Genomic DNA, 27,995 nt, shown 5'->3' with positions numbered 1-27,995 from the left:
TCAAGATGTTTAATTTGTAATTAGATCTCCAAATTTAATAAATTTCAGAGACACTTAAGTCTGAGCCACACCTTGGAAGTTCTGGAGGAGGTAGACGTGGTCACTGTGCCCTCATTTCTCCTGTCACCCTGTTCTTTGGTCTTGTATCCTTTGGCTGAGTCTGTCTGATGAGTTCTTGTGAAACATAGCAAACCAGTAAGAATTTTATTTTTGTCAGAAATTTTCACTTGGTTTGTTCTTCCGTAAGTGTCAATCTTATCAGCAGTTTGGATTGGGCAGCTCTGAGGGTGGAATAGCTGACATGCTTAATTCCATTGTCACACAACCCAGGAGAGCACAGGCTTGAACCTGTCACTCATGTGATGGCCCCGCCAGCTACAAGAACAAGGGCCCTGCTTGTGTCAAATAGTTCAAGTGTTTGGTCTGGTTGTCCAGTGAGGTTGCATGTTTCAGTTCAAGTGTTTGGTCTGGTTGTCCAATGAGCTACATCTTTCAGTTCAGTTTTTGCTGGAAAATGGTCTTCCATAAACAAGCTGTTTGCATCACTGCTGTGCATGTCATTTATCTACTGGTATATACCGTTTTCCACGTAAAAATGCACTTTCAAAAGCACATAAAAGCCTTAAAATGATTCTTTTGATGCCAACACTGAAGTTTTTCTCATAAGAATCTAAGTTAACAAAAACAACACTCTTGATTAGCTCCATCATGGATGGATAATTCAGAATAAAGCAAGATGTGACACTTGAAAATGATAAACTTGAAGTGAAATACAGTATTATATCTGACTACCTGGTGAAGGGTCATGGTTTACTCTGGACAATCCAGCATCTTCCACCCTTCAGCCTTACCACTATTCTCAAGTACAGCATTGAACACCAATCCAATCCATGTAAATACATTAAAGTACTTCATCATCTGTCTGGTATTCAGACGTGTGTGCCGGTAGTTTTATTGGTTAGTACATGTACCTCCACTGTTAGAGCATGTAGTTTGACCAAGTGTTTTAGGTCAAAGGCTTGTGGGGTCCACTTGTCTGATTCTTCTGTAAACAGTTGCTTTTTCATACTACATCTCAGTCACTACTCCACCACTTGTGGGGTCCACTTGTCTGATTCTTCTGTAAACAGTTGCTTTTTCATACTACATCTCAGTCACTACTCCACCACTTGTGGGGTCCACTTGTCTGATTCTTCTGTAAACAGTTGCTTTTTCATACTACATCTCAGTCACTACTCCACCACTTGTGGGGTCCACTTCTCTGATTCCTCTGTAAACAGTTGCTTTTTCATACCACATCTCAGTCACTACTCCACCACTTGTGGGGTCCACTTGTCTGATTCTTCTGTAAACAGTTGCTCTTTCATACCACATCTCAGTCACTACTCCACCACTTGTGGGGTCCACTTGTCTGATTCGTCTGTAAACAGTTGCTTTTTCATACTACATTTCAGTCACTACTCCACCACTTGTGGGGTCCAGTTGTCTGATTCGTCTGTTAACAGTTGCTTTTTCATACTACATCTCAGTCACTACTACACCAAAGCTTTCACTTTTACAGCGATAAGGTACACACAAACTGATCCTAGTTCACAGTACGGCTTGCTTTCCATCACTAAAGCATCCAAACAGCCTACTAATTTTCTTTTAACACGCTGTATCAGAAAACAGAATGGTGGGACATCTGTGAATGAGTTCCTGCAGAATGTCCACAATAACAATGAGGTGAGGCTTATAATGTATTAGAAGAATGTTTTAACAAATTGCTTAGAATAAGATAAAACTTCTTACATTTTTATACCTGTAAAATTAATGAGGTAAACCTTCACTTCTATTTTATAGCTGTAAAATGAATGCAATATGGTTATCAGGAAATGTCTGGATAATCTTGGAGTCTTCTCTGTATTTGTGCTGGTGGAAAATACGGTATGTGAATGAACAGCCACTCAGATGAGCTTTGTTACATTATTATACTCTCCAGGTGGGTAAAGGTACGTAGTAAAGAGCAGCACAGGTGAGCTTTGTTGTCTGCTTTCACTCCCCAGGTGGGTTACATCCTAAGAATCAGCTATTTGAAGAAGACAGAAGTGAAGACTTGTGAACAAGGCCTACGCAGCACAAAACACTGGAAGGAGGCTCTGTCGGCAAATGCAGCATCCATTTTTGGTGAGAATTTGTGTATGGAATATGTCATCCAACATTGATGTATAACCACAAGTGATGCCATTCTATCAAAGGCATTTGATATTGTGTTTCCAAGTTTATTCTCATCATATCTCCACATCAACTTTCATCGATCATATATATGTGATCTCAACTGAAAAAGTTGTTCCTGTTCAGCAGTTCAAATCCTGGTCCTGGCGATAAGTGATCATTTTGTAATAATATTTTGCAATGTATTAAATGATACAGCTAAAAATTAGCTGTATTTTCAAAACCTTTTTCTCAAATGTAGCCCAACATTTGATGGATATTAATAATATAAACAACAGCAATTTGTTCAAAGTCAAACTCTCAAGGAAGTTGAGAAAAAAGTTCCTTGTGATATGTTTTACTCCATACCAAATATCATATGTTTCTGTTTGACAATATGCTTTAAACCTTGATAAAAAAAGGCCAGCGGTCTTGACAAAGTCAATATTAAATTTCTTTCATCAACTGCCCCTATTATTGCAAAATCTTTGACCATGCTCATAAACAAATGTCTTATGAGCAGTTCTTTTCCAGACATGTTGCGTAAGTTATCCCTTTTCACAAAGCGGATCCAAAGGATAAGGTTGAAAACTATTGCGAATATCTGTCCTACCCATTGTTTCAAAAGTCAGTGAACAACATGTGCGTAACAGTTATATGAGCATCTCTTAAATTTTAAATTATTGCCTGAAAATCAATCTGATTTTCGCTCCTTACACTCTTGTGAAACAGCATTGCTGAAAATGGTTGAACACTGCTGTCGGGCGATAGATATTGATGAAGTTATTGGAACTGTACTTGCAGACTTTTAAAAGGTATTCGATATTGTTAATCTTGGTATATATGTATTACTTAAGAAATTAAAACTATACATATTTCACTCAACTGCTTTCACTTTCTTCCTGTCCTACTTATGTAACAGACAACAAAAGGATGTTGTTGGAGGAGAAATAGCTCGTACCATGGATATTAAAGCCGGTGTCCCCCAAGGCTCTATAGTGGGATCTTTGCTTTTTATTCTATTTATAAATGATCTACCATTATTTATGAAAGACAGTGGCAATTATGTTGACAACTTTGCTGATGACACAACTGTATACTGCTCTTCCGGCAATATTTCTGACATTGAGCGCAATCTTCACAGCCGTATGGATTGCATTAAAGTCTACTGTGACAAAAACCGATAAATCCCAAAAATCTAAATATACATAGTACTGGGCCCCAGACAACGGCTGCAGTTTATCAAACATGTTCCTCTCTCTGTTATGCTTGATGGAAGTACACTCGAACGAGTCAGTACTGGTAAACTGCTTCGTATTTATATTGATGAACATAAATCAAAAATGTGTGTGAAAAGGTTTCTAAATCGTTAGGGACTCTACGAAGGAAGAGAACTCTTCTAACACGTCATTGAAGTGATATTTTCTATAAGTTTTATGCTCTTTCTCGCTTTGATTATAGCTGTTCAGTATGGGGAAACTGTTCAATTCAAACATATAAAGGATAGTAAGAAAAGAGCTGCTTGTTTAGTTCTACAAGAAAGAATAAACACATCTGGATAAACATTACGTGCAAGACTGAAATGGATGCATTTTGAATAAAAGGGTAAGCTACAAAATTCTTTGTGTCATATATAAAACACTACATAATCTCTGTCCAAACTGTGTTAAAAAACTTTTCCCTCCAAACAAACAGCTGCAGAATAGTGTTCTCAGATCAACACAACATAGTATCTATCTCCCTGAAACAAGGACAAATTACATGACAGAAAGTTTTACACATATAGGCATTTAACTATGGAACTGCCTCCCAATCTACGTAAAAGAAGCCCCTCCCCTTTCTAGCTTTCAGTCACGCTACTTAAAATAACAGTTATCTTCAGATAACTGAAATGCACATGTATGTATGTATGCTTTCATTGTATCAACCATCTCGATAAAATTCCCATCTCTCTTAACTTGTTCAGAATCTAAATGTGATGTGTTTAAACCTAAAATCTACTTTTTCTTTTTTTGTTTATGTTTTTTTTTTATTTATACTCAGATGTATTATTATTATTACTGCAGAAAACCTCTTCGTTAGACTAGGTCCCTGTGACACTCTTGCACACATGTACATTGTTCAAACCAAAGAGGGGATGGGAAAGGGGCCATCTCCCATTCACCAGGTTGCTCTCTGTACATCTACGTAGGGGTTCCAGCCAGCAGGAGAGCAAGAAGGGGTTGGTAATAGGCCGTCTCTCACTATCTGCTGGTTGGGACAGTTACTGGGATAGCATTATTGGTTGTGTTGATTCTTTTGTATGTATTAATGTAAGTAGTTTCACTCTCCAAACCACATGATGTTTTATCTTCTTTTATATATGTATTGATGTATTTTTTGGTTGGACTACATGTTTTCTATATATTGTTTTCTCTGTGAAGGCCTTGCGGAAGAACAGTTTCATTGTAAATTGACTGAGCTGTCTTCGCTGAATAAAGATATTATTATTATTATTATTATTATTATTATTATATCTGGCGAATTGAATAAGAAATTTGAGGATACTTCAGTTATTCCCCATTCAAGTGGTGTTATATACAGGTGTTTTTTTTTTTTTTGTTCAGTGAGGCTTCCTTCATTTAGTTGAAAAAATTCAGTCCTAACTGTGTGTATTTTGCCAAATTACAGTTTAAGATAATCCCCTTGCAATTCCCGTCACCCTTTCATATACATGAGTTATGATTATTCTGATTCAGCAAACTGCTTAACCATTACTAACTGATTACTGGATCATGTTTGCAGATGTAATGGAAAGTGATGAGGTGATGGACGGCTATCTACACCTGTTATTAACATCTGGTCTGGGATTTAACACACCTGGCAATGAATGTACAGCATACGTTCTGAGATCACCTGAAGAAGTCAATGGTGGCATCCTTGAAATGCTACACAGAAACTGGCTCAAGAGCCCTGCTATGGAGGATGTTGGTGCCATAGACATGGGCTCCATGATCCAGGGCCTGCCTGTGTGGAACCTGACAGATTTAGGGTGTATTGCAGACTACATAGTGAAAGCTCAGAGAGATGTTCTACAGGCGTGGTTAGGTATGATTAACACTGTGTGATTGCCGGCTGTCATTAGAAAGCCTGAAAGGATATTAAGGTTTCTTGAACTACTGTCGTGGGGATGTTAGGCAGTAGTCATTCATTAGTTCGTGATATTTTGACCCCACACATAAATATGGCTATAGTTCTTGATGGAATTGTATTTTTATAAGCTCATAAATTTAGAGCCCGAAAATGCCATAAATTAGAAATTTTATTTTGAAAAAGTTTGTGAATTGGTAAAAATATCGACAAAATTGGCAACCTAAATAATATTCTAGGAGAAACATGAAATGCTTTGGCCGATGTAGATATGTGCACAGTGGCGGTATGTTTTGCAGTGGTCTAGTGGCAACAGTCGAGAATAGAAAAACTGAAGGATCTTTGTGATGTTATGGTTGTCAGATGAGAGGCGCAGTAGAAGCCAGTCCATGTGTATGACAGAGACAGAGGTGATGAGCATCCTACAGGTAATTATGGACGTTATCTTGCATCAGACTAAAATACTCCGCTTTTCATAGAACAGTAACTGTTATACGTGGAACGTGTACATACCCCTATGCTGCAGCCGATGTCATATGTGTCGGCTGACTAGATTATCTCCCATTGTTTGGTTGTGAAAACAATGGTTACATTGCTGAAGTGATTTGCCTATTCATCAGAATTCTTCACTGAATTTATGGGTCTTTTGGAGGATAAATTAGTTTCATTGTTACTCAGTGATAGGATATGGAAATATATGGTGTCAGAAACCCTCATAAATGTATTGGGCTGAGCTGATTTAACCCAGTGGCTCTTCTTCAGCCAGTGAATGTACAATGTACATTGAACTGCATGATATTTCAAATACAGCTCATGAATGAACTTGTTCACTGAGTAGATCATGAGTAATTCATGAGTAGAAAAAATGTATGGTGTCTGGGTTATGTATGATCAGAGTAGATGGGATGTCTTCAGCTATGTAGGAAACACTGGGTTTACATCCTAGGGGTAACAAAAAAAATGTCAGCATACACATTGTCTACATCAATACATCTATAAAAGAAGATAAAACATCATGTGACAATGGATATCATGGATAAAACAGCAAAAAGCAGGCACCTAGTTTTGATCATGCTATCCTTCTTGCTTGACATAAGTGTTGCCTCTCAAGCCTGGTAAAAATTTTTAAGTGTGTAACCGACATAACTGGCAAATTTTTTTTGCTACCCAGTAAGAAAATTATTTACTTGGCAGTTTTATCTTGTATTTGGGCATTTGGTGCCCCTGTCACAACTCTACTTGGTGCAGGACATTGTCCTTGTTGTACTGTTTATTTTGGGGCTTCCATGGTTAGCACCCCAGCATGGCATAATGACCCAGGAGCCTCTCCCCAAGGCATTCGCTGTGAGTTCAAGTCAAGCTCTTGCTGGCTTCCTACCCGGCCATATATGAGAAAGTCTGCAAGCAACCTGCGAATAGTTGTGACATTACACCAGGCTCTGCCCGGTTTCCTCCCACCATAATGCTGGCCACCGTCATATAAGTGAAATATTCTTGAGTACAGCATAGCACACCAATCAAATAATTAAATAGTGCTTATTTCCAGGCTAGGGCTGTGTTATTGTGTGTCAGAAGGGATCATTTTGGGCAGTTGGTCATGAAGGTTGATTGAGGGTGGTGACTTGACATTGCAGGGTGTTCACAGACATGTGATGGAAGTGACCAAGGCAGAGAGGGTGGGGCAGGCTGGGACAGATGCCTATAAACCTTACTCTCTGTGGACGTATGCACATGGGACATCAGCTGGTGGGTACAGGGTTGTGGTCAGCTTTTATCTTACTGCATGTCTTTTGTGCTATTCTTCAACAATCTGATGTCTGATGTAAAAAAAAAAACATTTCTGTCTAATGTAACATTAGTGTGGAACACTGATGGATAATAACATCTTCTTTGTTAACCCACTGTGTTCGTCATATCAAAGCAGTCTGACTTCTGTACCTCTGGGAGAGAAGAGTGTCCTCTGGAGTTGGGAACACGAGAGTGAACGATGTAATGTACATGTAGAGTTGATTCAGGGAATTGAATAATTATATTTATTTATTTATTTATTTATTTGATTGGTGTTTTACAATGTACTCAAGAATATTTCACTTATACGACGGTGGCCAGCATTATGGTGGGAGGAAACCATGACCATCCGCATTTTGCTAGCAGACCTTCCCACTTATGTCCGGAGAGGAAGCCAACATGAGCTGGACTTGAACTCACAGCGACCGCACTGGTGAGAGGCTCTTGGGTGATTACGCTGCGCTAGTGCGCTAACCAACTGAGGAATAATTATATGATCAGTGTGTAACCCTGGGAGTTAGAATACATATAGAGTTGTTTAACAGTCTTTTGGGCTAACAGGTAGATTTATAAAACAAAATTGATTATTGTCAGGTGGTGTTAGCTCTCTGTTATATTTTGGATAATTGTAACAATCCATTTAACCTTTCCAAGCTTGGAATTAATGCTTCTTTCTCAGAGAATATGGACTGGCCAGAGAGACAAGCCCTCAAGTTACAGGAGAGTAGCTCCAGGAAGATGTCACGCTTTATGTCATCTGACAGTCTACAGCAGTCTTCACCTATACAGCCCACAGAAGGTAAGTGTGGATAGTTAAATGGCTTGGTGGGTGGATGGGTGGGATGAGAAAGATATGTGTGACATAAGGCTTGTGGCTCCAGTGGTCTTCCCCTTTGATGTAACCCACAGATTTTGAAGCATGGCTGGGTGAGTGAAGTGTGGGTGCATGAGATTTAGTTTCTGTCCTTGACCTTAATGGTGAATGCATCCAGATGTGGGTGAAGGAGACTGGTTTAAGGTGGGTTTAGCAGTTGACTGGTTTAAGGTGGGTTTAGCAGTGGACTGGTTTTAGGTGGGTTTAGTAGTTGACTGGTTTCAGGTGGGTTTAGCAGTTGACTGATTTCAGGTGGGTTTAGTAGTTCACAGATGGTAATGGAGGGTGTTATGCAGATGTGTATTTGTTCGTAATTATAGATTATAAAAAAAAAATTCGCACAGAGAGTAAAAAAGAACTACAAGATAGAAACCTTATTCACTGCCGTAATTCGGTGACCTTTTCGACCAGTTGGTTTAAAGCCACATCTGTGTGTCAGACCGTGAAATTTGCCACTTTTATAATGAATGATCGAAATTTAAACGGTGCTGCAGTGGTGGGGTGGGCGGTTGTTTTCCTGCCTCGATTGATGTCTAGACAAACATCCCCACAGGAGTGCAGTGCACATGCTTGGCGAGATGACAGTAGTCCAGGGGGTGCAGGCTTGACAACACCTATATTTTTATCAATGAATTGAAATGAAGAAAGTATCAAGCCACAGTTGTTACAAACCTGTAAATTCTGAAACTGACTCAAAGCATGTTGTTGTCAACTTGGCAAGCTAACGACTAATTCTCCGGCTGTCAGCTATACAGCCTCGGTGAATGCATTATACGGGAAACAGTGTTGTCTGTTCAAGATCCCATATATAAATGTAACAAATCAGCATGCAAATGTATTTCAGCGATAAAAACCTGACTAACAAGCAATTGTCAGTAAGGTCCAATAACATACAGGGGGATGTTTTCCAAACCTCAAGCATGTGGTGTTTCGTGAGTGAGTGAGTGAGTGCTTGGGGTTTAACGTCGTACTCAACAATTTTTCAGTCATATGACGACGAAGGAATCATTAGGGTGCATGTACATGTAATGTGCCTCCTTGTAGCAGGACGGATTTCCACCGCTCTTTTATTTAGTGCTGCTTCACTGAGACGACTTACCGAAGGCAAGTAAGCCGCCCCGCCCGAGCCATTATACTGATACAGGTCAACCAGTCGTTGCACTATCCCCTTCATGCTGAACGCCAAGCGAGGAAGTTACAACTTCCTCTTTTAAAGTCTTAGGTGTGACTCGATCAAGGATTGGTCCTGGATCTACTGGTCCCGAAGCGGTGTGGTGTTTCGTCATCCCATTTTAGAAGTGTTCTACTTTCCCACCATTTCATTTTGGGAACCATCAGTTATACACGTAAACATACTCGGGACAAGATTTCCAAAACTAACACATGTTCAAACCTCATTCTGGCATTATTGTGACAGCCGATTGCCATGTCTGTACATTAGAAAATTTGCACCGAGTCCGTATAGGTAGACGAGAACAGTCTCCAGACATTCCCGATTTCATAAAATGGCAATCATAAACTCAACATACAACATCGAATATTGTGTTCGCATATGTGGAAATGTGTGCCCATTACCAGCTTCATATTGCAACAGTTGTAAACATTGTGTTCATGCAGGGCTGAATCTATTCCTACTCACATTATCTGGGGGACTCAGTCGCGTGTGCATAAGTCTTATGGGTAACTGACAGCTTACAGAATTCGGTGTTGACCAATTAGATGAACTTATTATCATTGACCCACTACTTCAAAATTCAACACGATTGTGAAATCTCCCGCCAAATCTAGACTTGCAGATGGAGGCTGAAAATTTTAATTTGCATTTTAATTTGGACTTCGGGTTTGACTTTGTTACTAAACTATTTCAGTAAAGCCATCATAAAGTCAGGTGCCAGTCGGGTGTATTACAAAGATATTCACAACAAGTACATGTAATCTGTTCAGAGCAAATACCAGAACAACAGGTGGTTGGATCGGGTCTCTATTGTGAATGACTGGTCCTATAAAAGGTCAACGAATTACAGTATACATGTAGGTAGTAACTGAGTGGTTAAAGGTGCATGTTTTTCAGTCACAAGGACACAAGAGGTAGAAATGTACCAGTTCTGTCCCGGCCCTAGAAAGAGGGTAATTGGTGAATTTCCCTGCCCGCACTCTTCTTGTGGTCATTGTGACAATAAGCGGTTGAGGGCACTCGTATTGCAGGATTTATCCACAAGTGCTTTACTAAAACCTCAAAAGCGCTTAAATTTGTTTTTACGTATTCTAAGCCTTGAAAGTGGTTTAAATTGACTAATTTGTAATAAACGTCCTTCAAAGTGCTTGAATTTTAGATATGGAAGGTTAAGAGGTATAAAGTTTGATTGTATTTATATCAGTTCTCTTCCAAGGCATCATCTGTGTCCACTCCATATCGCAACTTGGTTGACTCATGTTTTGCAGCATTTTAGTATTACAGTTCCATGGCCGTGTATATAAAGTTAGCAACCCTAGATAATGGATAACTATAGTTTAGCTTCATTAAAGCAGTGACTGATATTTCTACAAGTTTGGCTGTGCATGACCCATGATTATTTTGACCGTTAAAATGCCCAGAAAATTTGTGTGATGAGTGGCTATTAATGGTAGAGATCAAACTTTGGCTCAAGGGGTTGCATGTAAGTACATGAGACTGCTGGTGTTGTGCCAATCAGTAGATAATATCAGAATCCTTTGTACTAGCATATTGGTTTGAGTTAGTCAGTTAGCAGGAGTAAAATGTTGAAATAAATGCCACACTACACATTTCATTTTGTGACCAATTGGCGGCTGTTAGGGCTTCCCTGTTCAAACGAAATTGAAGTGGGTATAAATAAGCTTGATTCAAATATAAGAATAAAACACAAAGGCCAAAAAATGGCTATAATATTGCAAATGTGATCCTAACTGCATATATGTATTGATGAGGTTCCCAGTCATTAGGTGACAGGGGAAGCAACTCTTGACCAAGACCAATTCTCCAGTGCAAAATGGCGGGAATGTGCTTCATTTCTTCTTGTAGTAAGTTTGGAGATGAAGGTGAACAAATGCAAATTACAATCTCTATCACACACAAACTGAGTTTAGACTTGCTGGCAATGGTGAGAGATGAGAGTGTCATTCACTGACATAATATCGGGATGAATTACATGTGAGGCCTGTGTGTGACAGACAGTATAACCAGGTGCGTGAATTTGGTGTTCTGGGTCCTGGAAAGTCATGGAATTTATTTCCTTATCACCTGGGCGAACCCTGGTATGACTGTTTGCATAATCTAACGTTCATTAAAGATCTCGTCTTCCACGAACAAGGTAGAATACTTGTAGGACGATAACTTGTCAAAGGTCGGTGGTTTACACTGGCCACTCCGGTTTCTTCCAGTGTTAAAAGTGGTAGCAGTCATTGAAGTGAAAAGCATAGTGTAGCTTTAAACAAATGAATAGTGTATGTAATTGTGTGTTTCAGAGGCTGAGAAGTCGGTTAATGTCGGAGATTTCCTGAAACTGTTCGCAGCTGATGGCAGCGCAGCTGGAACTAACCTCTCCATATTACAGGGAAAGGTAAGACTGTTTTGTTGAGATGACGTGCTTTGTGTAAGATTGAGTCCAAAACGAACTTGCTGTGCTGTATTATAATAAAGTCTAAATTAAGGAAAAGTAATCCCTTTTTTGTCGAAGAGAAGATTTAGTCACCGTTGTTTTGTTTTGTTACATGATTCTATTTTCATAATGTTAAAATAATGTAGGCAGGTAAAACTTTAAGTTAAGTGGAAGGATAAGGAATTTTTAAACCTGCGAATAATTACTTTCTTCAAAGGCCGAACAGAGTGTTGCTTGCTTTGGACATTAAGAGCGGTAATCTGGGCTACACAGAAGTAGACTAGACTACTGGTATTTCCTGTGTGATGGCTGTCCTTGTTGCTGCTACAGTGCATTGTGGCCGCTACAGTGCATTGTTGCTGCCACAGTGCATTGTTGTGCCACAGTACATTGTTGCTGCCACAGTATATTGTTGCTGCCACAGTACATTGTTGCTGCCACAGTACATTGTTGCTGCTATTGTACATTGTTGCTGCCACAGTACATTGTTGCAGCCACAGTACATTACATTGTTGTTGCCACAGTACATTGTTGCTGCCACAGTACATTGTTGCTGCTACAGTGCATTGTTGCTGCCACAGTACATCGTTGCTGCCAAAGTGCATTGTTGCTGCCACAGTGCATTGTTGTTGCTACAGTGCATTGTTGTTGCTACAGTGCATTGTTGCTGCCACAGTACATTGTTGTTGCTACAGTGCATTGTTGCTGCTACAGTGCATTGTTGCTGCCACAGTACATTGTTGCTGCCGCAGTACATTGTTGCTGCCGCAGTGCATTGTTGCACATTGTGGTGTGATACATGTACCTGTTCTTGTTAAACTTAATTAATTCTTCAAAGAAACTGAAGATGACTTGAATGAGATAAACACTGTTTAACAAGATTACACCTGTCACATACCGTGCAATATGGAGATCGTAGACCATTTCCTGTCACATTCAAAGAAAAATAGAAGCAGGGATAATTCAGTGCGTTGATTTTTCCGACTTAATAAAATGACAGCCGAAACCTGCTAACATCAGAACCTCAGACCCACCTGCCTACAATTTCTTAGTTCCAGGGTTTGAATCCAGATCACGAAGTTTAAAAAATTAGCAAACATTACTGTATGGCTTTGTTGAATCTTTGAAGCCTTGGTCTTTGTGCAGAATGTTAGGTAATCAACTTCCCCAGCATTTACCTTGTACATGGTAAATGATACACTGTGACATATATGATAATATTTGATATTAATATTTATTCCCATAAATCTGACAGCTGTCATATAAAATAATAAGTCATAAATTTTTGAGCATGTCATTGAAGACCAATTTGTTACCTGCACATGTACAGTGTAAGTATGACGTAAAACCCCAAGCACTCACTCACTCTATGTGCATTTTAAGTATGATGTAAAACCCCAAGCACTCACTGACTCTATGAACAGTGTAAGCATGACATAAAACCACAAGCACTCACTCACTCACTCTATGTACAGTGTAAGTATGACTTAAAACCGCAAGCAATCACTCACTCTATGTACAGTGTAAAAGTATGACATAAAATCCCAAGCATTCACTCACTCTATGTACAGTGTAAGTATGACTTAAAACCGCAAGCAATCACTCACTCTATGTACAGTGTAAAAGTATGACTTAAAACCGCAAGCAATCACTCACTCTATGTACAGTGTAAAAGTATGACATAAAATCCCAAGCATTCACTCACTCTATGTACAGTGTAAGTATGACTTAAAACCGCAAGCAATCACTCACTCTATGTACAGTGTAAAAGTATGGCTTAAAACCGCAAGCAATCACTCACTCTATGTACAGTGTAAAAGTATGACATAAAATCCCTAGCATTCACTCACTCTATGTACAGTGTAAGTATGACTTAAAACCGCAAGCAATCACTCACTCTATGTACAGTGTAAAAGTATGACTTAACACCGCAAGCAATCACTCACTCTATGTACAGTGTAAAAGTATGACATAAAATCCTAAGCATTCACTCACTCTATGTACAGTGTAAGTATGACTTAAAACCGCAAGCAATCACTCACTCTATGTACAGTGTAAAAGTATGACATAAAATCCCAAGCATTCACTCACTCTATGTACAGTGTAAGTATGACTTAAAACCGCAAGCAATCACTCACTCTATGTACAGTGTAAAAGTATGACATAAAATCCCAAGCATTCACTCACTCTATGTACAGTGTAAGTATGACTTAAAACCGCAAGCAATCACTCACTCTATGTACAGTGTAAAAGTATGGCTTAAAACCGCAAGCAATCACTCACTCTATGTACAGTGTAAGTATGACATAAAACCCCAAGCTTTCACTCACTCTGTGTACAGTGTAAAAGTATGACATAAAATCCCAAGCATTCACTCACTCTATGTACAGTGTAAGTATGACGTAAAACCCCAAGCACTCACTCACTCTATGTACATTGTAAGTATGATGTAAAACCCCAAGCACTCAGTGACTCTATGTACAGTGTATGATGTAAAACCCCAAACACTCACTCACTCTATGTAAATTTTAAGTATGATGTAAAACCCCAAGGACTCAGTGACTCTATGTACAATGTATGACGTAAAACCCCAAGCACTCACTCACTCTGTGTACAGTGTAAGTATGGCGTAAAACCCCAAGCACTCACTCACTCTGTGTACATTGTAAGTATGAAGTAAAACCCCAAGCACTCACTCACTCTATGTACAGTGTAAGGATGACGTAAAACCCCAAGCACTCACTCACTCGCTCACTCTATGTACAGTGTAAGTGTGACGTAAAACTCCAAGCACTCACTCACTCTATGTACAGTGTAAGTATGACGTAAAACCCAAAGCTCTCACTCACTCTATGTACAGTGTAAGTATGACGTAAAACCTCAAGCACTCATTCACTCTATGTACAGTGTAAGTATGATGTAAAACCCCAAGCACTCACTCACTCTGTGTACAGTGTAAGTATGGCGTAAAACCCCAAGGACTCACTCATTCTGTATACATTGTAAGTATAACATAAAACCCCAAGCACTCACTCACTCTATGTACAGTGTAAGTATGACGTAAAACCGCAAGCACTCACTCACTCTATGTACAGTGTAAGCATGACTTAAAACCCAAAGCACTCACTCACTCTATGTACAGTGTAAAAGTATGACATAAGTCCCAAGCAGTCACTCACTCTGTGTATAGGGTAAGTATGAAGTAAAACCCCAAGTATTCATTCATTCTATGTACAGTGTAAGTATGACGTAAAACCCCAAGTATTCATTCATTCTATGTACATTGTAAGTATGACATAAATCCCAAGCATTCACTCACTCTATGTACAGTGTAAGTAAGACGTAAAACCCGAAGCACTTACTCACTCTGTGTACAGGGTAAGTATGACGTAAAACCCCAAGTATTCATTCATTCTATGTACATTGTAAGTATGACATAAATCCCAAGCAGTCACTCACTCTGTGTACAGGGTAAGTATGACGTAAAACCCCAAGTATTCATTCATTCTATGTACAGTGTAAGTATGACGTAAAACCCCAAGCCATCACTCACTCTATGTACAGTGTAAGTATGACATAAAACCCCAAGCACTCACTCACTCTATGTACAGTGTAAGTATGACGTAAAACCCCAAGCACTCACTCACTCTATGTACATTGTAAGTATGATGTAAAACCCCAAGCACTCAGTGACTCTATGTACAGTGTATGATGTAAAACCCCAAACACTCACTCACTCTATGTAAATTTTAAGTATGATGTAAAACCCCAAGCACTCAGTGACTCTATGTACAATGTATGACGTAAAACCCCAAGCACTCACTCACTCTGTGTACAGTGTAAGTATGGCGTAAAACCCCAAGCACTCACTCACTCTGTGTACATTGTAAGTATGAAGTAAAACCCCAAGCACTCACTCACTCTATGTACAGTGTAAGGATGACGTAAAACCCCAAGCACTCACTCACTCGCTCACTCTATGTACAGTGTAAGTGTGACGTAAAACTCCAAGCACTCACTCACTCTATGTACAGTGTAAGTATGACGTAAAACCCCAAGCTCTCACTCACTCTATGTACAGTGTAAGTATGACGTAAAACCTCAAGCACTCATTCACTCTATGTACAGTGTAAGTATGATGTAAAACCCCAAGCACTCACTCACTCTGTGTACAGTGTAAGTATGGCGTAAAACCCCAAGGACTCACTCATTCTGTATACATTGTAAGTATAACATAAAACCCCAAGCACTCACTCACTCTATGTACAGTGTAAGCATGACTTAAAACCGAAAGCACTCACTCACTCTATGTGCAGTGTAAATATGACGTAAAACCCCAAGCACTCACTCACTCTATGTACAGTGTAAGTATGACGTAAAACCCCAAGCACTCACTCACTCACTGTATGTACAGTGTAAGTATGACTTAAAACCCCAAGCACTCACTCACTCACTCTATGTACAGTGTAAGGATGACTTAAAACCACAAGCAATCACTTACTCTATGTACAGTGTAAGTATGACATAAAATCCCAAGCATTCACTCACTCTATGTACAGTGTAAGTATGACGTAAAACCCCAAGCACTTACTCACTCTATGTACAGGGTAAGTATGACGTAAAACCCCAAGCTTTCACTCACTCTGTGTACAGTGTAAAAGTATGACATAAAATCCCAAGCATTCACTCACTCTATGTACAGTGTAAGTATGACGTAAAACCGCAAGCACTCACTCACTCTATGTACATTGTAAGTATGACATAAAACCCCAAGCACTCACTCACTCTGTGTACAGTGTAAGTATGACATAAAACCCCAAGCACTCACTCACTCACTCACTCTATGTACAGTGTAAGTATGACGTAAAACCCAAAGCACTCACTCACTGTGTACAGTGCAGCAAAAAAAACCCGGCTATCGGTTGTGAAACTAAGCTTCTGTTCTTTTTCGCAGGAAGGTAGCTCTGTGCTATCTAAGATATCATCCTTCGATGACCGTGAGTTAAGCTGGCCTGAGTGCAAGGATGTAAAGTTTCATGACATATAGTAAGTCATTGAAGATTTGTACTGAAGTATGTAGAAACAAAAAGTTTCTACAGACTCTACAGTGTAGGCCTTTAACGAGTACAACACAGAACATACTTTTGAAAGTTGTAAGCAATTAGATTGATTACAATAAACATGACTTTCATGTAACAATTTATTTGAACTGGCTGAAATCCCAGTGTGCAATCTGATGGCTCTGAAATCACTAGTAATCTGTTCAGTGAGTGTTAAATCTTAGATAGAGTTCAAAAACCAGTTGAATAGGTGCATAAGTTTAACTAAGTAACTTATTAAAATGATATCTTATTTCAAGTTAGGTACAATTTTGTGTAGGTTCTGGTAAGGTTTGAAAACCAGCAAGATCTGTGTGTTTTGCATATTTAACACTATCTTTGGCCTGTGGTTTATGTGGAAATAACTGCTTCAAACATTGTCTGGTTTTGATAAAAGTTTGGGTGCAGGATCATTTTGTGGCCTCTCAGGCTCATTTTGTGGCCTCTCAGTCTCATTTTGTGGCCTCTCAGGCTCATTTTGTGGCCTCTCAGGCTCATTTTGTGGCCCATCAGTCTCATTTTGTGGCCTTTCAGGCTCATTTTGTGGCCCCTCAGTCTCATTTTGTGGCCTCTCAGGCTCATTTTGTGGCCTATCAGGCTCATTTTGTGGCCCCTCAGTCTCATTTTGTGGCCTCTCAGGCTCATTTTGTGGCCCATCAGTCTCATTTTGTGGCCTTTCAGGCTCATTTTGTGGCCCATCAGTCTCATTTTGTGGCCTCTCAGGCTCATTTTGTGGCCTCTCAGGCTCATTTTGTGGCCCCTCAGTCTCATTTTGTGGCCCCTCAGTCTCATTTTGTGGCCTGTCAGGCTCATTTTGTGGCCCCTCAGATCAAGTTCAAAACCATTTTGATCCATGTATAAGTTTTGCATATTTAACGATACACTTCATCCTGATCAGTCATTAGTGTGGGATATAAATTTGTAGAATTTACTTCTTGTAATTTTTTTTTGAGTTCAAAGTTATATATTTCATAACTTTTTTCAGTTACAACAATGGCCGTAGATGTGAGAAGTTAGAATTGCAGTACTCTAAACTAAAACAGCGCCACCTAGGTTCTGAGACACGATCTACAATCTCTGTGAGCTCCTCTGGAATTCTCGATCATTCTTGTTCTGCCATCAAGACGAAGGCTGTGAGGAAAGTCTGTCGAAGCCCTGTCAGACGATCCCCTAGGAAACATGCCCCACCAAGGGACAGGCTCTCCACTGGTGTCATCAGGGATAAGAGGTAGGTTTGTTATCATTTGAGTGGTCTGGAAACCAGTAGCTCTAAAACTTCTAGCTATGAAGACATGATAGGCAGGGACCATCTTCATGGCTGTATGGTCAGCAATTTAGATTTTGATGGTTGACTCCATCGCGGCTGCAGCCAGGAGTCTTGAAATAAAGTCATTAAAACACGACAATTTCACAGCAGCTGAAAGGTGAATTAAAATAAGCTCTTGACCATTTGCTATCATATTGTGTGTCTGCAATGGCATAGCATCACTACTGGCTTAATTTATACTTTGCTGGCAATCAGTAAGCTATTTGTACAGCATGGGACTTCAAGAAGAGGTTTAAAATACGCAATACACAACTCGTAGATGGAAACAAAATATGGCATACCTGTGGCGATGCACATGGGAACAAAATCAGGATGAATCTCCAGAGTTCTAAGGCCAGTAAATCCTGATCTTGCCTCAGCAACCATTTATTGTTTAAATGCGTAGCTCCACTCTCAGCCGTTTGTGCTGTGATGTGATGATAGTCAAGCACAAAACCAGAATTTGCACCCTTTAAGTTTATTTTCTGAGTGATATATTGTATTTAGAGACTTGATGAAAACAAGTTTTCTGTAGATGAATTTTTCTTGATGATTTGATATTCATTGATCTACATGTATTTCTTTTTCTTTTTTTTTAATTTAATATGTATATGTTCATGTTTTTTTTTTGTTTTTGTGCAGACGGATTGAACTGTGCCCCAAAACTTCAAAGGAGCCTGGTGTTAAGCAGAAGCCTTTGGGTGATCCCCTTACCCAACTGACTGTGGAGAGACCTGCCAGGGGCCTTCCTGATGACAAGAAGAAGACAGGGCCAACGCGACGAGTACTCAAGGAAGATGTGCCTCCAGCAGAGGAACCCACAGCAGACCAAGCAGCTGACAAGAAAAAAAGCTCAAGATCTGATAGACACAAGAGGGTAAGACTGGTCACATCATGTAATCTTCACATCATTTTTATTTTTTTTCATAAGAATGAATTTTTGATTATATGTTCGGGGATAAATTTTCAATCTTACTTTTCTGGTTGTGTTTATCAGAGGCTACAGCAGATTGTGCATGATGTCCTAAAGGCTAAAGGGGTTCGGTCAGGAGATGATCTGTATAAGGCCTGCTCCACTAAGCTCTACACAGTCACAAAGATCTATGCTATGGTGAGTAACAAAATACAGAGCATTGCTGTCCAGTGTAGCCTGCTCGCTAAGCTCTTCACAGTCACAAAGATGTATGCTATGGTGAGTAACAAAATACAGAGCATTGCTGTCCAGTGTAGCCTGCTCGCTAAGCTCTACACAGTCACAGAGATCTATGCTATGGTGAGTAACAAAATACAGAGCATTGCTGTCCAGAGTAGCCTGCTCGCTAAGCTCTTCACAGTCACAAAGATCTATGCTATGGGGAGTAACAAAATACAGAGCATTGCTGTCCAGTGTAGCCTGCTCGCTAAGCTCTACACAATCACAAAGATCTATGCTATGGAGAGGAACAAAATACAGAGCATTGCTGTCCAGTGTAGCCTGCTCCGCTAAGCTCTTCACAGTCACATAGATCTATGCTATGGTGAGTAACAAAATACAGAGCATTGCTTTCCAGTATAGCCTGCTCGCTAAGTTCTACACAGTCACAAAGATCTATGCTATGGAGAGGAACAAAATACAGAGCATTGCTGTCCAGTGTAGCCTGCTCCGCTAAGCTCTACACAGTCACAAAGATCTATGCTATGGTGAGTAACAAAATACAGAGCATTTCTCTCCATTGTAGCCTGCTCCGCTAAGCTCTTCACGGTAACATAGATTTATGCTATGGAGAGAAACAAAATACAGAGCATTGCTGTCCAGTGTAGCCTGCTCGCTAAGCTCTACACAGTCACAAAGATCTATGCTATGGTGAGTAACAAAATACAGAGCATTGCTGTCCAGTATAGCCTGCTCGCTAAGCTCTACACAGTCACAGAGATCTATGCTATGGTGAGTAACAAAATACAGAGCATTGCTGTCCAGTGTAGCCTGCTCTGCTAAGCTCTTCATATTCACAAAGATCTATGTTATGGTGAGTAACAAAATACAGAGCATTGCTGTCCAGTGTAGCCTGCTCCTCCTGGCTCTGCATAGTCACAAAGATCTATGTTATGGTGAGTAACAAAATACAGAGCATTGCTGTCCAGTGTAGCCTGCTCGCTAAGCTCTACACAATCACAAAGATCTATGTTATGGTGAGTAACAAAATACAGAGCATTGCTGTCCAGTGTAGCCTGCTCCGCTAAGCTGTACACAAAAGATGTATGCTATGGAGAGGAACAAAATACAGAGCATTTCTGTCCAGTGTAGCCTGCTCACTAAACTCTTCACAGTCACAAAGATGTATGCTATGGTGAGTAACAAAATACAGAGCATTGCTGTCCAGTGAAGCCTGCTCGCTAAGCTCTTCACAGTCACAAAGATCTATGCTATGGTGAGTAAAAAAATACAGAGCATTGCTGTCCAGTGTAGCCTGCTCCTCCTGGCTCTACACAGTCACAACGATCTATGCCATGGTGAGTAACAAAATACAGAGCATTGCTGTGCAGTGTAGCTTGCTCCGCTAAGTTCTACACAGTCACAAAGATCTATGTTATGGTGAGTAACAAAATACAGAGCATTGCTTTCCATTGTAGCCTGCTCCATTATTTTCTACTCAGTCACAAAGATCTATGCTGTGATTGTTGGCAGGTCAGAGATCTTTGTTTTCACGCTAACATGATTCAGTTATCTCTTCACCATTTGTCTTCACTGTAAATATTCCCGTCATTCATCACTATGGTTACAAGGGCAAATTGATGCGGGATGTTGATTTCCTCATCCAGTTGGTGTTTGCAGGGAAACCTGTATTTCGTGAATGTTTTATTATATGAATGAATGAAACCTTTATTTAAAGAGGGTAGCTCTGTCAAATTGAACAGTTTGCTCTCCCCAGACGCCCTCTTTAACAATACAAGAAGATTAAACAAGTACTAACAGTATATGTCATTCCATTTTTTTTAAAAACATGAAAACAGTCAATAATACATCATTACATGTACATATCAGCTTATATCAATTTACCGGTTGAAATAATTTTTCAAATAACTTGACTTATAAAAGCGGAAAGTGATGGTGCTGTTTTGATTAGACATTCTAAACTGTTCAAAGCATGACAGCGCACTATTGTAAATTTTTGTAATAGTTAGAATTATGCTTATCAGTATGACGGTTGTTAACAGTTGATATGAGAAATTTCTAGTGTACAGCTGTGTTTTTAAGAAGCAGTTTTTTTAGATATAGTGGTGACTCATCATGCAATAGTTAAAATATAGTTAAAACAGTTAAAAGACAAATCGTACGGTATCTGATGCGATCAGAAATTGGCATCCAATGTAACTCTAGGAGAATTGGAGCTGTAGAAGTATGTATTTTTACAGTCTAAACTAATTTTAGCAGCTCTATGTCGAAGCTTAATTAATATCAATAAGAGACTCTGTACAAGTTCCTCATACTGAACTACAGTAATTAAAATGTGGGAAAATATAGCTATGAAAAGAAGTTTTTCGTGACTTCAAATCCAGATAAGTCTTGTTCTGCCTTAAAATTCCAAGAACTAGTGAAATTTTTTTGCAAATGAAATCAATACGATCTTGTCATGTAAGTGTTTCATGTATGAAAAAAGCAGTTTTGTTAATTAGACTTGGTGAATTAAAGAGTTTTTAATTTTTATGTTAAAGGCATTGTCTTTTACTCTTCTGAGACACTGTCGAGAACTTAACATAAATTTTGTTGTATCGGGATTTAAATACATTTAGTTGTCATAACACCAAAACAGTAACAGCTTTTAGGCTTTCGTTCAGAGGTGTCTCAATTTCCATAACAGTTTTAACACTACAATGGATGGTTGTGTCATCATCAAAGTTCTCAACATGAGACGTACAGTACAGCCCGATCCTAACCATCAATCCTACCCCCATTGTGGCCATCCATGGACCCTCATACCCTCATCACAACGTGATCCCCTGGTCATCGTATGCGGACCCTTGGTTGACCGTTGGCCCGCGATCATTAGATATTTTAACGATAAATTCTGACCTATTTCTTGTAAACTGTCATGTCTGTTATGAACACCGTGATGACTTGCAGTATATTTACTTTAACACGAATTTCGCACAAAATTTGAGTTTTATAGTAGCTTACTCTTTGAGACCACAAGTGTTTAGGTCTGCCGCCCCCCCCCCCCCCCCCCCCCCACACACACACACACCCACGCACCGTTCTCTTGATTACAGGGTATTCAAGTTTGTTCTCGAGTATACGATATTTTGTTTTAATATAAACTACTTCACTAATTATTAAATAATAAGCCTACATGTACTTATTTATTTATTTGTGCAAACAAATATATGTATATGCAACACATTGCCTTCACTGTACAGCCATGCTGTACATGACGGCTCAAGACAACCATGACAGTGTTTCAGAATTTGGAAACAGGCTCAAGTTCTTTGGCTTATCAGTAAATTTATTTTAGTTTAATTATAATAATTTGGGTTTAACAGTCCTGGATGGAATGTGGCAAACTGCCTGTGTAAAAACATAGGTAAATTAAGGTTACTTGCCTGAAGTGTAGGTAAATTAAATTTTTTGCATGGATAAAGCAAGACCAGTGTAATTCAGTCAACTATTACTTGATAGTAATTTCTTGGTGTTATTTTTAGGCTTTGCTTTTTCAGGAGAGTTGTATAGGTTAATACCTTGGACAGTTCTCTGTGAGTGGCGAGACTGGTAATTGCATGTTTGTTTGTTTGTGTAGGATTTACCTACCTCCAGAAATCTGGTGGCTGATATGACAAAGATAGCTGAGGGGCAAGTACAACAGGTAGGAAATGTTCACTTCTTCAAGATTTTAAATTTGAATGCAGCTTAATGCTATACTCAAGACCACGTATACGATGGCAGTCAGTTTCGTAGGTGGAGGGAACTAGGGTGCCTGACATAACCACGGACCCAAAAGTTGGCAAGGTCAAAGATAGGTACAGATATGTACACCATATTTGTGGATGACGAATGTTACACAGGGCAAACATCCACACAAGCATGGTTGTCCGCTTACTGTCACCAGGGCCCCTTGAGCAGCGGGAGTTGGGGGAATGAGTTGGTCCTAATAGTATCAAAATGGCGCCGACTATTTTGAGATGGTTTTCACGGGGATATGAAAGTTTAGATGGATTTATGAATGAATGAATGAATGAATATGGCTTATTGCCACAATGGCCATATTATCACAGAGATAGGTTTATGTGTGTGGTATAGGTTTATGTGTTTGGTACAGGTTTATGTGGGTGGTACAGGTTTAGGTGTGTGGTATAGGGTTAGGTGTGTAGGTTTATGTGGATGGTATAGGTTTATGTGTGTGGTACAGGTTTATGTGTGTGGTACAGGTTTACGTGGGTGGTATAGGTTTATATGTGTGGTATAGATTTATGTGTGTGGTACAGGTTTATGTGTGGTACAGGTTTACGTGGTTGGTACAGGTTTATGTGTGTAGCACAGGTTTATGTGTGTAGCACAGGTTTATGTAGGTAGTACAGGTTTATGTGTGTGGTACAGGTTCACGTGTATGATACAGGTGTATGTATGTGGTATATAAGTGTATGAGTGGTGTATGGTTTTATGCATACAGGAGAATGTTCACAGGATGTTCGGTTGTTGCTAAATTTACATGAGGAAGTTTATCAGATGCATGTAGCTGGAGACTTGGGGTGATCCCCTCCAGGCTCCGCCCAGTTACCATCATTTATGTGATATATAAAAGTGCTCCACTCCAACCCTTTGGCACATGGAGTGAACAGGTTCAATCCCAGTCTTAATAACAGAGAATTGCAGGATTCCGACACTTCCAGTGTGGATACTTGGTGAAAATTAGCTGTTTGCACAGGATTATTTCATTGAAGACCACTTGTCTTCTACCAGTGTGGTATGCAAGTCTTGACTAGTATACAGAAAAGTTCGCTTGTAACCCGACACTCAGGTTACCTCCTCCGTAAAACTGACGGTCGTCGTACAGGTGAAAAATTCTGGAGTTTGGCAGTAAATATTCAAATAAATAAGTTTACGGAATAGCTTAGAGTTATTTAATTTAATGATACATGTATACTGTATGTAAACTGAAAAATATTGATCTACCCCAGTATACTTTTCAGCATGTATATATGTAATACATCAGTTCTGTACGTCCAGGAAAATATTGGAACAAAACAAGACAGCCTCCATCTGATTTGACTTGTTTCTTCCTTTCCCAGGTTATTGACCTTGAGATGATGAAACGGAAATCCACTTAAGTCTTGTGATTACCAGGATGCAAACGAAAATTTAATTTTTTTTTTAACTTCACATTTGTACAGCTGTATACCCATTGTTCATTTCAGTCTCCATAGCCATGCATTACAGATTATACCATATTGATACATTTTTTGGAATCATTAGAATATCATAATGGCTGTCCTTTGAGAGACAGACGTTACTATTATCATGTGATTAAAAAAATTAAAATGCTGATGATACTTGTTTCAGTCTAAAGGGTCTGTCATCAGTTCATGACATGGATAATAAAAACAAAAGGAGATTTTTACCAAACAGAAATTTGACTTCATGCTTCATTCACATTCCTCTTCCTCTCCGGCCGTAAGTGAAAAAGTCTCTCAGCAACCTGTGGATGGTCGTGGGTTTCCCCTGAGCTCTGCCCGCTTTCTGCCCACCAGAATACTGGCCGCTGTCGTCTAAGTGAAATATTCTTGAGTACGGCGTAAAACACCAATCAAACAAATAAATAAATAGATCATTCACATTCGGTGGCACCTTCGGTTAAGTGCTGGTCTCCCAAGTACTGATTGACTTCTGCACAATGATGTAGACTCACATCCAGCTGTGACAGACTGTGGCTTCAGGACAGCAGGCACAGCATGAAGGCTGCTGGTTTGCTCTGGAAACTACCTCCCTCCTCCTCTCATATTTGCAGTTGTAAAAGTGTCTGTTCGCAACTAAGTGTCCAGTTGTTGTACTGCTGTACAGTGTAATTCTACTGAAATACTGGACACACTGATTGCCCATCCGGTTACTCGCTTCAATATGACACGTGATATCATCAAACTCACAGATGATATGTTGCTAGAAACGAGTTCATGTGCAAAAGAACAGATAACAACCAGGCGAAATGTACATACCCTAAATGACCTAAAATTTCGTCCATGACTTAGTTGCCCATTTTTCCAGATTCTGGGAGTTCTACTGAGTTTAGAAAGATGTTTTGAGAGGTGTTGGGAAGGTAGGACGATATCCTACTGGGAAAATGTAAACTTTAGTACCAGAAGTATTATCTCATGACGTTTAATTGCTTCCAAACATGCTCTTTTGTGGTTGAATTTTTTTGTTATTTAGGGTATGCATTGGTGAAGTTTTCTTCATGAAGTCTTAAAAGCGTAAATTTTGTCTTTGTGACGATGCATAACCAAGTTTTCGCAAAGTAAGCAAAATCGCACACATTAAGAAAATCGAAAGTGCCACCATGTTATCAGTATTGGTCAATCAGGTGCGAGTTATCTCCATTAGTTAAGAATGCAGCCATTTCTGCAAACATCACCTGAACCCTGGTTTGCCTTTTAACCATGTATGTGTGGCGTACTAGTGATGCGACTTCGTGTTTCCGGTTGCTTTAACTTGGCGCACCCTATAGCCTTTAAAGGAGAAGAAAACTTAAAAACATTACACTATAGGCTGAAAAGAGCACATTTTTTTCTATCTGGTGGGGCCTGTTGCATAATTTTGTGACTTTTCCTCACCATACACGTAAAGCCTGAAAACGACAAAACTGGCATAAATCGCTGAGTCCATGGCGTCCTCCATCTTTAACACCCTGTAATTATGCTGGGGGGCGTGTTGCCTCTCAGCCACTGAGAGCCCTTAAAACTGCTTGTTTGCGTAACCTCGGAACCTATGTCCAACATTCCGGCTTCCCGATTGTCAAGCGGAAAAGGAACTATACGGTTTGCAACTTTCTGGGAAGAAGAGTTCTACCGGTAATGTACGAACTGCACTTCGGCAGTTTCCGACAGCAATTCTCCCAACACAGAAGACTTCAGGACTTCTTAGGCAAAATGGAGTTGCGGATTTTGGCACTGTATTTATAATTTATCAACTTGAGGTACTTATTAAAAATTTTTTTTTGGCATGCACCTGCGAGGGAATGCATACTCTTTTCAACGGTATTTGATTGATATTTAAATTTTCTTCTCCTTTAATATCAGTATTCCAAATTAAAAAATGAAATTTATAGAGTAACCAAGAATATCAGAAAAAAATTTCTAACATGGCTGCTCAGGTCTGTTTCCACGTCTTGTTTGCTGATTCTTTTAACAGCAAATGCTGTAAAGATTACACCCTTCTGAACTTTAATAATGCGATATTTAGCCATATTACTGATGGTAGTATCATCATGAATGTCAATAAAGAAGGGGTAAATCTATTCTTTGGGACCGTTAACCAGATGCAAGAACTACTGAAAGTCACGCATGAAACCTCCAATACTGAGACAAAGTTCCAGGACTCTACCATCTTCAAAGGACACAGGCACCTTTGTGAAAATATCAATTATCTCCACAGATGTTTTCATTCTCATCACACTGGCGAAATCGATTACAGCTCCAATGTTTGCCTGCAGTAAAATGAAAAAAAAAGCTGTCTATATGTATGTGACAGTGGATGGATTAGAAGCTATAACCACAGATTTTTTGTCAAAAACATACTTGCTAATCAAATAAATGTTCTGAATTTACCACTAACAAGTCAAATTATGGCTTTCAGTAAATATCACCCTCATTCCTGTTCGATTCGATTCCTGACACTCAAATTTGGAAAGTTATAATGCGACCCAACTGCAAAATTTTAGAAACATTGCTGATCTTAAATGGTAATGCAGGCAGAGACAAGGTTGAAATTTTATGTAAGGAAATTATTTGGGCTATTCTTTATAATTATTAGCACAAATTTGATTGGGATTGCGCTGATCTATTTTTTAAGCCAAAAATCTCCAGAATAACATCATTAGGTTACCTTGTCCTAAAATAAAAAAAAGATATTCTTGAGTACAGCATAAAACATCAATCAAATAAATAAATAAAATAAAAAACTTTTTTGTAACAATTTACACCTATTTACAACTTTATTTTAGATGATCATTATTTACAAGCTCTGCAAGTGTATGATCCATGTGCAGGTTGGATTGTAAGGTAGTTCATACAGACGACACAGGTTTGGATGCACAATTTCAATGTTTTCTGAAAACTCTAATCAATTTAAATAGCCAATTAGACATGTTCAGGAATGTGGAATGGTCTTGGCTTTGGTAGTATGATATATAAAAAAGCTTAAAACTTATCAGTTGGCCCCTTAAAATGTCTTATCCGATAGCGCAGGTATTTCAAAGACAACCACAGCTTTAGCGTACATGTTACCAAGCAACAAATTAACACTAACAAAGGTGCCTTAAAAGTACAGTACCTATTTTTCTATACAAGTTGGCATACACAAAGCAACAGGAAACAGAGAGATGACTAGGTACATTAAGAATCTGATAGTAGTTTCTTATTGCACAGACACCTTTCAAGTCACCTTAACATTGTACAACACATTTATACACTACCTGCCAGCACTGATCAGCAAACGGTAGAATTGAAATACCTACACAAATACATACCTGTATGATATGCTCCAGTAGACTATGAAATTTAAGGTCTATAAAAAGTGTGCAGTTGACTACATACATTAAAATGTAGGCCTGACCTGGAAACATTTAGTTTGTACTCCATGGTAACATTCATTCAAAATCTGCTTCAAATGTCTATGATCAAAGACACAGCGTCAAAAGTAGTGATACCTGTCATTGCATACATATGTACTTGGCCACTAGAAGTTTGACAAAAATGACACTGGAAAACCACTGGAATGCCTGCATTGACAAGAATTTTACTTTGTG

At 39.2% G+C, this 27,995-nt stretch overlaps 1 protein-coding gene across 2 annotated transcripts; it reads left to right on the top strand.

The window, feature by feature from the left end:
• The first annotated feature begins 21 nt into the window (after positions 1-21).
• LOC135465896 (mdm2-binding protein-like) lies at positions 22-24,583 on the top strand. 2 transcript variants are annotated; one of them, XM_064743268.1, is made up of 14 exons: positions 22-143; positions 1,665-1,725; positions 2,046-2,166; positions 4,978-5,280; positions 5,686-5,750; positions 6,957-7,068; positions 7,790-7,909; positions 11,468-11,562; positions 16,556-16,647; positions 17,686-17,928; positions 18,649-18,883; positions 19,004-19,117; positions 22,779-22,844; positions 24,268-24,583. In XM_064743268.1, exons 4-14 carry the CDS (start codon positions 4,983-4,985, stop codon positions 24,304-24,306), a joined length of 1,479 nt encoding a protein of 492 aa, XP_064599338.1. In that variant the 5' UTR covers positions 22-143; positions 1,665-1,725; positions 2,046-2,166; positions 4,978-4,982; the 3' UTR covers positions 24,307-24,583. The 2 variants fall into 2 exon arrangements, with proteins under 2 accessions (XP_064599338.1, XP_064599337.1); XM_064743267.1 differs by lacking the exons at positions 22-143; positions 1,665-1,725; positions 2,046-2,166 and having other exon boundaries at positions 4,833-5,280.
• The last annotated feature ends 3,412 nt before the right edge of the window (positions 24,584-27,995 follow it).

Source organism: Liolophura sinensis, chromosome 5 (genome assembly GCF_032854445.1).
Source record: "Liolophura sinensis isolate JHLJ2023 chromosome 5, CUHK_Ljap_v2, whole genome shotgun sequence".
NCBI classification, from domain to species: Eukaryota; Metazoa; Mollusca; class Polyplacophora; order Chitonida; family Chitonidae; genus Liolophura; species Liolophura sinensis.
The sequence above is the reverse complement of the archived record's forward strand: the minus strand, read 5'-3'. Positions and strand labels throughout refer to the sequence as shown.